Here is a 9637-nt window from a genome sequence, read left to right as displayed (position 1 = left end):
CACCTCCAGAATGGAACAAAGGCGGTACGGAGCAAAACTGATGCATTCTGAACGGATCCGTATCCATTCAAAATGCACTGGGGCTAAACTGATCCGTTTGGGGCAGCTTGTGAGAGGGCCCTGAAACGGATCTCACAGGCGGACCCAGAAATGCCAGTGTGAAAGTAGCCTAAGACTTCAAGATCAGGAACTTCGATAATCACATTAGTCTAGTAGTTCATAATCACAAAGCATAGAGAAAACAGTAACAAAAACAAAATAATTTAATCTTTATTCAATTAAAATATTTGAAATGTTCTTATGCTTAGAAAACTTCATTGAGTCATTACACAAATAAGTTGGATACATGACAAAAATCCATGCTCTTGTTGGTCACATCTTAATTCGGATATTTTTTGGCCCAATCAGGTCCATAAAGGGGTTATCACATAATTATAAAAAATAAATACATCATATAGTACATGATAATGTATTTCTAACAAAGATAGAACCAGCCCTGTATCTCACATGGATCCAGAGATCTCCTCTTTCATGCTCTGCTAGATTTAGATCTGGCTGACAGCTCTAAGGGCATGTTTAGGCTACAGTCCAAGGGGCGTGTCCATGCTCTCCCTATCACAGCTCAGGAGGCGTGTCCATGCTCTCCCTATCACAGCTCAGGAGGCGGTTGAAAGATGAAACTGAGCATGTGCGACCATCTCAGTTAGCAGGTGGTGCTATACAGATAAATTTAATTGAATAACTCATTGTGGATACTAAATTTAATATTATATGCAATTCGAGAAGTGTTCAGATCCAGGTGCTGGTTTGCAAACAGTAAATTTTTTTTTAGGACAACCCCTTTAAGCCACTAGAGAAATAACTGTTACTGATTTTGGCCTTCCAGGGCACGCCCTGCACTGCCAAAAGGGTATTTTGGGTTTATGTACAATAACTTTGATGGAATTGAACTTCTTCAAAGAGGACCCAAAATTGACATGTTTTGTGCCCCAAACTCCAGCAGCGAAATCACATGCCGTCGGTTTCTGTTGGCCATATTCTGGTAATTGGTTCTCTTTAATCTATAATAGTAATCTAAAAAAAATAACTAAATAACCTTAAAGTCTGGAAATCTAAGAATATGTATAATGTGGATTTCAGCTGTGCATCCCATTTTCTTTGTGTTCTGAATAATTCTCCGTTTTCTTCTAAAGCAATGATCTTCAGTCTGTGAAATTGAATTATAAGAAAATAATCAGCTATAAAGGGAAACAAATTAAAGGATTTTTATATTTTCATGTCAATAAAATGATGTTTCCCTATATCATGACTTATTGTGATTTCTAACAAAGTGGATTACCATGCAGCACACTACATATAGGAAAAACACTGACACTACCAGCATCCTTGTCTTAAACAATATAATTTGGGGGGGGGGGGGGGGTTGTCAGTGGTGGAGCATTTTACAAAAATGATCCAATATATTTCAACATTGTACAGAGTATGAAAATACCTGATTTTTTATTTCTCCTGAATTTTTCTTACTCTTATGCCTATTTAAATCTCTCCCTAAATGACATTGAAGACTTTTTCTGCCAACAATAAGATACGGAACACCGGTAAAGGAAATGAGTATGCTTCCCTTCACATTCGGACTCTTCCACAAGATTCTTTCATTGCCAGAAGCCTTGAAGTCTTTGAGATAAAAAGAGATGTTAACATATGTATGGCAAATATACTGAAAAGTTGGTTATTTACTCTGAATGTAAAATCGGTACCTTCATTGCCAAAGTTTTTTGACTTTTGAAGAATGATAAAGTTAGATTTTGTACTTTCCTCAAAAGAAGAAATATCTTTCTCCAATGAGACTTTTGCATCAAAACATTTGACAGGAGGATCTGAAACAGATATAATATCCTAGCAATACAAAAAATAAAAAAATTGGAAAATGTATTATAATAAATTTAAAAAGAAAAGATACACTGACTTCTTTATAATATGGTTTTATGAAGAAAAAGGTTAGCCAACCTGGTGTGCATACACATAATGGAGAGCACTCTTATGCCACATACACATTAGTCCCTACGTTGTATTTCAGAGCAGCTCAGAGTGATAATAGCCTAATTGTTTCCACTTACTAATATTGTGGGTAAATCCACTTTGGTGTGAGTTTTATATTATACACTACATTTTCATTTTCGGACTGGCATATGCTCAAATTTTACATGACTGCTTTGGAAAATAGGAGAACTGTGCAAGAGCCAAGGGGACAGTTCCTTAGGAGAATTTTTCTTTTTTTTTTTATGGAGACCAGACTGTCGCCCTTATAAGAATCTGGTCACAGCAGCAACAAGTGACACCTTCACAAAAGGGTTAGATAATATATTATAGAGAAACATCAATGGCAAAGAAAATTAGGGTATTTTTTTCCTACCCTCATCCCTGTCCAAAGGAAATTAACTTTCTGCCCCCCTTGGTATGATGAACACTTGTATTTTTTCAACCGTACTAAGTAACTATGCAGTGCTATAGTCTCTGCTGATATGGCACTGCCAACCACTCCTAGCCCAAGTGGCTTATGCTGTACTACAGTGAGAAATTAAGGAGCACAGGAATGGAGGTACCAAATCCCCTGGTATTTCTTTACTTAAGAACCTCTGCAGGGATACATTTTAATTAAGCAGCAGCCAAGCATGCACTCTGCATCTCTCATCAGCAACTATGTGATATTCAAAAACAGATAACTGAAACACTACCCTTTATATCAGTCCTATTGAAAAAGAGAGTACCTATTCATGCCCGATCATAGCTTCATTCTAAATAATTGTTACTGATATAGCATGAGGAATAATAGCTGAGGACCATTACTGACTTTGCGAGGGTCCAAGACTTCTACGTCCCACTCTTGCTGAATCAACTTTTTTTTTATCAAAAGTTTTGAGTTTCAAATTATATGTGAAACTAACTTCAAAGTAAAAAAGGGTTGTCCGGGTTAAGAGCTGAACCAGAACATAACTATCATCACCCAGGCAGACCCCCTGACTTGTGCATCGGAGCAGTTTATGTTCCAATGCGCTCCTTTGCCCTGCACTGAGTCGCACAGGGCAAGGGCTCTTATGGTTGCAACACACTGCCAGGGTGGAAGCTTCCGCACAGCAATGTGTTCGGTGACGTCAGCAGCATTGATGGGCGGGCTTGAGAGCTGCCCTAGCCGTTTTACAGGCGAGGGCAGCGCTAAAGCCCTCCCATCAGTGCCGGTGAAGTCAACAGGCTTCCTGACAGCCCCACAGAGAGACCTATTCGTCACCGGAACAGAAGAAAATGCCTTTACTGCAATTTAGCACAGGGAAAAGGAGAACATCAGAGCATAAACTGCTCCGATGTTGAAGTTGGGCGCTCCTTCTGTCTGTGCAGCCAAGGACACAGATTTAGAAGCGGTCTTCGCACATGACCGCTTCTATGACGTCACGAAATACAGCGTTATTCAGGAAACAGCGATATCGCCATATCGCTGTTATTTTAATACCGCGGTATATCTTGATACCGGATATCGCCCAACCCTTGGGGATGATGTTATCTGAACCCGGACAACCCCTTTAAGATTGTAATTAAATTTCATAGAATCGAATCATTTTCAAAAATTATATACTTAAACAGTTAATGGTGAAAGATATTTTTAAGATCAGTATTTGATAGATCTTACTTCTCCAATTTTGGAATTATCACATGAAATATTTCTTTCTTCTGTGTGTAACACCTAGAAAATAAATGGAAAGACGAGATGTTTGTGAAAACTCAAGGGTAAAGTCTCTTTCTCGCTGAGTTCATTGGGGGGGGGGGGGAACACAGGAGACCATGGGACAGAAAGCAATACCATGGGAGTAAATAAAAAAAAAAAAAAAAAAAATGAAAAAATTAAAGGCTGACCATAAGATCCCACAAGGAAATCTGGAGACCAGATAAACAGTAAACCCTGAGTAGGACAGGAAGAGAATAAACCAGGAAGGCCAGAGAGCATACAATACACAGTGATACAAACTGGCCAGAAAGAGGAAAGACCAGTTAAACCAGGCACCCTAAAACTGTGGCCCTCCAGCTGTTGCAAAGCTACAACTCCCAGCATGTCCAAACAGCCTACAGGTATCAGCCTATAGCAGGGCACTGTGGGAGTTTTATTTTTACAACAGCTGGAGGGACGCAGTTTGAGGATGCATGAGTTAAACAAAGACAAAGGGTTTAAAATATATCAGAATAAGTGTAGAGCAGCTGAGAATATTGCCAAGAATAGTTGAATCATTTGTAACAACTGCAAATGATGTCTAGAAGGTACCTATGTATATCTAGGACCACAGAACAGGAGTTGAAGTTCTGAACAAAAAGCCAGGACATCTTAGATGACAATAGACCACAAGGAAAACAGAGGGATGTCTACCCAAAGAAAATTGGTTCTGTAGAATCCCGGTACATATGAGACCAGGCCAAAAAGCATCATGAGTACCCAGGAAACAAACCCTACCCAATAAGTAAGTACCAGGAAGATATATTTCTACATCGGGAAAAAAAACACAAACTTGAAAGAATCAACTGGGCAGAAGGCAGGGTACCACTCCTTGAGACACCTCCGAGGTAAATGAGGGGACTTTTGTGGGAGAGTAGCCACTCACTTAATAAATCCAGCATGAGAAGGGGGGGGGGGGGATTTTTTTTTTTATGGAATAAGGCCACTCATCAAGGCAACAAGGGACGGGCAAGGGAGATAAAAAGCCGCAACGGGGAACTGAGATAGAAAATGAAAAACCATAGACAAATGGGGAGTAGTAGGAGCTGAAAAATATATAATTTGTCCTAGGAGATCAAAAAAGCATACCAGCCATGCACCAGAATTTGGCATAAGAGTGTAGCCAAACTTACCTCCGTTACAGGATAAAAAGAAGACCGAGTAATGCTGGATACAGCAAATATCATGACTGGCCTTAGACAGCCTGATGAAACAGAGCAGCATAATCATCTCCTCAGCAAATAGCACTTAAGTGGTTGGGAGGTTGAAGTGGAAGAGGGAGACGGGGACTAATATAACGCAGGTGCCCTCGTCCACTTTGCCATCTTGGGGAAGGTGGAGGGAAGAGAGGCCAAGCATCTCCCTTTCCCACACCTAAAGTGGAAAACTATAAGAAAAACCAAAATGCTAAATGAAAATGGAATACAGGTGCCCTGCCTTCTACAGACATTAATCTAAAACAGATTACCCTCGGTGTATGCAGGAGGGGTATAGCTGAGGAGGAGCCAACATTTTTTTGCTTATTGCAGCCTGCTAGTGGGAGCAGCTGTACCCATGGGGCTCCTGTGTCCCACAATGATAGGAGATAAAAATCAAAAAGTGTCACTATCCTTATATAAATATAGACCAAATTCTGAAACTATATTTTCTACCTGCACAGAACTGGATTCTTCATTTTGGGATCTCTCGACATTCTTCCCTTTAGAAGTATTTTCCGCTCCATTTGAAACCTTAAAATAAATAAATTATAAAACGTATCCAAACACTTCTAAAATATGCATATGGACATTCCTAGATTCTATAGTTACTAATAAAAATGTCACCAACCCTATATATTTACAACACATACAATTGCACATGGCTGTTGGCCAGCTATGGCTGTGTTGCGTCACGCAACCAACAGGTGTGCAATGTACAGACGACTGCATCACATATGCGTACCCATCACATTCACCTGTACGGGTCCATGATCCACGAAATATGGTGCGTGCCATCAAGAATTAGGCCATGCAAACATTTTTGACTGTGCGGACTATAGTTTTAGATGGGAGACATAAGGAGGGTGCCCTTGCATTGCAGACCACTGAATGGACACGTTTGTGTGAATGAGGACTGTGCAGGATACAACTAAAGAACCTTACAGTTTCTTATGAACTATTTTTTTTGTTAGCTCAAAATATGTATTCTACCTGCACAGAAGTACTTGGTTCTTCATTTTGGGGTCTCTCGACATTCTTCACTTTAGAAGTTTTTTCTGCTCCATGTGAAACCTTAAATAAAAAATATAATAATGTAAATAAAAAATATAGAAATGAAACTTAAAGGCCATGTTCAGTTTTGTGGACAATTTTTTAAATATTGAACTGTAATTATTTTCTGCTAAGATGTATTTTTTTTAAATGTATTTATATAAAAAATATGGAGCCCTTTTTCTGTACATAGGTGAGATGCTCTAGTAGCTGCCTTAGGATTTTCTCTTTTGCTCTCTGACATTAAAAACGCTCATTATAGCTCAGTTCTTATCTTACCGATAAGGCTACTTTCACACTTGCGCTTGATCGGATCCGATCATATTAATGCAGACGGAGGCTCCGTTCAGTACGGATCCGTCTGCATTAATAACTTAGAAAAATGTATAAGTGCGCAAGATGCCTGAGCGGATCCGTTCAGACTTTCAATGTAAAGTCAATGGGGGACGGATCCGCTTGAAGATTGAGCCATATGGTGACCTCTTCAAGCAGATACGTTCCCATTGACTTACATTGTAAGTCTGGACGGATCCCCACGCCTCCTCCGTGCGGAGGCTGAACGCCGCCAGACTGATGCAGTCTGAGCGGATCCGCATCCATTCAGACTGCATCAGGGCTGGACGGAAGCGTTCTGCTCTGCTCGTGAGCTCCTTCAAACGCTAGTGTGAAAGTAGCCTAAGAAGGTTGCTTAAATGGGCTGCCTTCCTGACGTGCTTGTTGGGGACATAGATGATCTCTAAGATATAAAGCAAGGCAAGCCAGGCAGGGAGGAAGTTACCACACCTCCTTGCTTGTGTGTGCTCCCACCCGAGTCTGTAACAGTAGGAGATTCGGTGTCAGCCTCTGGGATAGCAGAGCGGATTTTTGACATCCAATGGTAATTTGCTTGTCACAATCTGTTATGTGTGCTGTATAAAGATTCCCCGCCCAATCATCAACACCTGTTAACTTCCAAACAGTGATGGCGTGAGTGATAATCCAACCCAGGAGCATCCACACAGCAGAGGCCCCCCATGTACTATTCCAAACAAGAGCATCCACACAGCAGAGGCCCCCCATGTACTATTCCAACCAGGAGCATCCACACAGCAGAGGCCCCCCATGTACTATTCCAACCAGGAGCATCCACACAGCAGAGGCCCCCCATGTACTATTCCAACCTGGAGCATCCACATAGCAGAGGCCCCCCCCCCATACTATTCAAACCAGGGGCATCCACACAGCCGCTGCACCTCCCCCATACTATTCAAACCAGGGGCATCCACACAGCCGCTGCACCTCCCCCATACTATTCAAACCAGGGGCATCCACACAGCCGCTGCACCTCCCATACTATTCAAACCAGGGGCATCCACACAGCCGCTGCCCCCCCCCATACTATTCAAACCAGGGGCATCCACACAGCCTCTGCGCCCCCCCCCATACTATTCAAACCAGGGGCCCCCCACACAGCCGCTGCCCCCCCCCCACTATTCAAACCAGGGGCCCCCCACACAGCCGCTGCCCCCCCCACTATTCAAACCAGGGGCCCCCCACACTATTCAAACCAGGGGCCCCCACCCACACTATTCAAACCAGGGGCCCCCCACCCCACACTATTCAAACCAGGGGCCCCCCACCCCACACTATTCAAACCAGGGGCCCCCCACACAGCCGTTGCCCCCCCAACATTCAAACCAGGGGCACCCACACAGCCGCTGCCTCCCCCCCCCCCCCACTATTCAAACCAGGGGCCCCCCACCCCCCACTATTCAAACCAGGGGCCCCCCACCCCACACTATTCAAACCAGGGGCACCCACACAGCCGCTGCCTCCCACCCCACACTATTCAAACCAGGGGCCCCCCACCCCACACTATTCAAACCAGGGGCCCCCCACCCCACACTATTCAAACCAGGGGCCCCCCACCCCACACTATTCAAACCAGGGGCCCCCCACCCCACACTATTCAAACCAGGGGCCCCCCACCCCACACTATTCAAACCAGGGGCCCCCCACCCCACACTATTCAAACCAGGGGCCCCCCACCCCACACTATTCAAACCAGGGGCCCCCCACCCCACACTATTCAAACCAGGGGCCCCCCACCCCACACTATTCAAACCAGGGGCCCCCCACCCCACACTATTCAAACCAGGGGCCCCCCACACTGCCGCTGCCCCCCCGAACATTCAAACCAGGGCACCCCACCCCACACTATTCAAACCAGGGGCCCCCCACCCCACACTATTCAAACCAGGGGCCCCCCACACAGCCGTTGCCCCCCCCCCAACATTCAAACCAGGGGCACCCACACAGCCGCTGCCTCCCCCCCCCCCCACACCATTCAAACCAGGGGCCCCCCACCCCCCACTATTCAAACCAGGGGCCCCCCACCCCACACTATTCAAACCAGGGGCCCCCCACACAGCCGCTGCCCCCCCGAACATTCAAACCAGGGGCACCCACACAGCCGCTGCCGCCCCGAACATTCAAACCAGGGGCCCCCCACACAGCCGCTGCCCCCCCGAACATTCAAACCAGGGGCACCCACACAGCCGCTGCCGCCCCGAACATTCAAACCAGGGGCCCCCCACACAGCCGCTGCCCCCGCCCCCCCCCACTATTCAAACCAGGGGCCCCCCACTATTCAAACCAGGGGCCCCCCACACAGCCGCTGCCCCATGTGCTAGAAAGCGCGCCACTCTCTTGTTGCCCAGCATCTTATGAACACATCCATTTCAAAGTGAAAAGCGTGTTTAATCCCTCTGCCATCTACCCGCACTACCGAAACTAGCAAGCTCCATCTCAAAGTATATGCATAGCACATCCCCAACAGTTCCATTACAAAATAATTGGGTATCCCGTACTTGTACCGCGCTGCTGGGGGTTTTTAACTCCATCCACACGCTGCTGACACCACCGAGCTCCATCCTGCAATTGCAAAAGCGCGCGGCTCTGCTGTTGCAGCCGTTGCTAACTCACGTGATCTAGGACAGCCACGTGATGCAGTGACGTCAGGAGGTCCTTAAGGCGCATAGTATTTAGCCATTACCATCTCATGAGTGAAATGTAGAGAGCGCAGGTTCACCTGTCATCTTCCAGGTGAGGGGTCAAGAGAGGAGATGGGGCAGCTAATGTAATGTATGTGAAGGAGGAGCAGACTGTGGTGTCCTGTCTGTTATTATACTACAGGAGGAGCAGACTGTGGTGTCCTGTCTGTTATTATAATACAGGAGGAGCAGACTCTGGTGTCCTGTCTGTTATTATACTACAGGAGGAGCAGACTCTGGTGTCCTGTCTGTTATTATACTACAGGAGGAGCAGACTCTGGTGTCCTGTCTGTTATTATAATACAGGAGGAGCAGACTCTGGTGTCCTGTCTGTTATTATACTACAGGAGGAGCAGACTGTGGTGTCCTGTCTGTTTATTATATTACAGGAGGAGCAGACTCTGGTGTCCTGTCTGTTTATTATAATACAGGAGGAGCAGACTCTGGTGTCCTGTCTGTTATTATAATACAGGAGGAGCAGACTCTGGTGTCCTGTCTGTATTATACTACAGGAGGAGCAGACTTGGTGTCCTGGTCTGTCTATTATAATAACAGGAGGAGCAGGACTGTGGTGTCCTGTTGTTATTATACTACAGGAG

General features: G+C 45.1%; 1 protein-coding gene across 2 annotated transcripts; it reads right to left on the bottom strand.

The window, feature by feature from the left end:
• Positions 1–337: 337 nt before the first annotated feature.
• On the bottom strand, positions 338–9032 carry LOC122929296. Of its 2 annotated transcripts, none has more exons than XM_044282815.1 (7): positions 8971–9032; positions 5947–6027; positions 5410–5487; positions 3683–3736; positions 1758–1896; positions 1493–1674; positions 338–1207 (listed from the first exon to the last, which is right to left on the bottom strand). In XM_044282815.1, exons 1-7 carry the CDS (start codon positions 9022–9024, stop codon positions 1088–1090), a joined length of 708 nt encoding a protein of 235 aa, XP_044138750.1. In that variant the 5' UTR covers positions 9025–9032; the 3' UTR covers positions 338–1087. The 2 variants fall into 2 exon arrangements, with proteins under 2 accessions (XP_044138750.1, XP_044138749.1); XM_044282814.1 differs by having other exon boundaries at positions 8856–8999.
• Between the last annotated feature and the right edge of the window lie 605 nt (positions 9033–9637).

This window comes from Bufo gargarizans, chromosome 2 (genome assembly GCF_014858855.1).
Source record: "Bufo gargarizans isolate SCDJY-AF-19 chromosome 2, ASM1485885v1, whole genome shotgun sequence".
NCBI classification, from domain to species: domain Eukaryota; kingdom Metazoa; phylum Chordata; class Amphibia; order Anura; family Bufonidae; genus Bufo; species Bufo gargarizans.
This window is presented reverse-complemented; position numbering and strand designations above follow the sequence as displayed.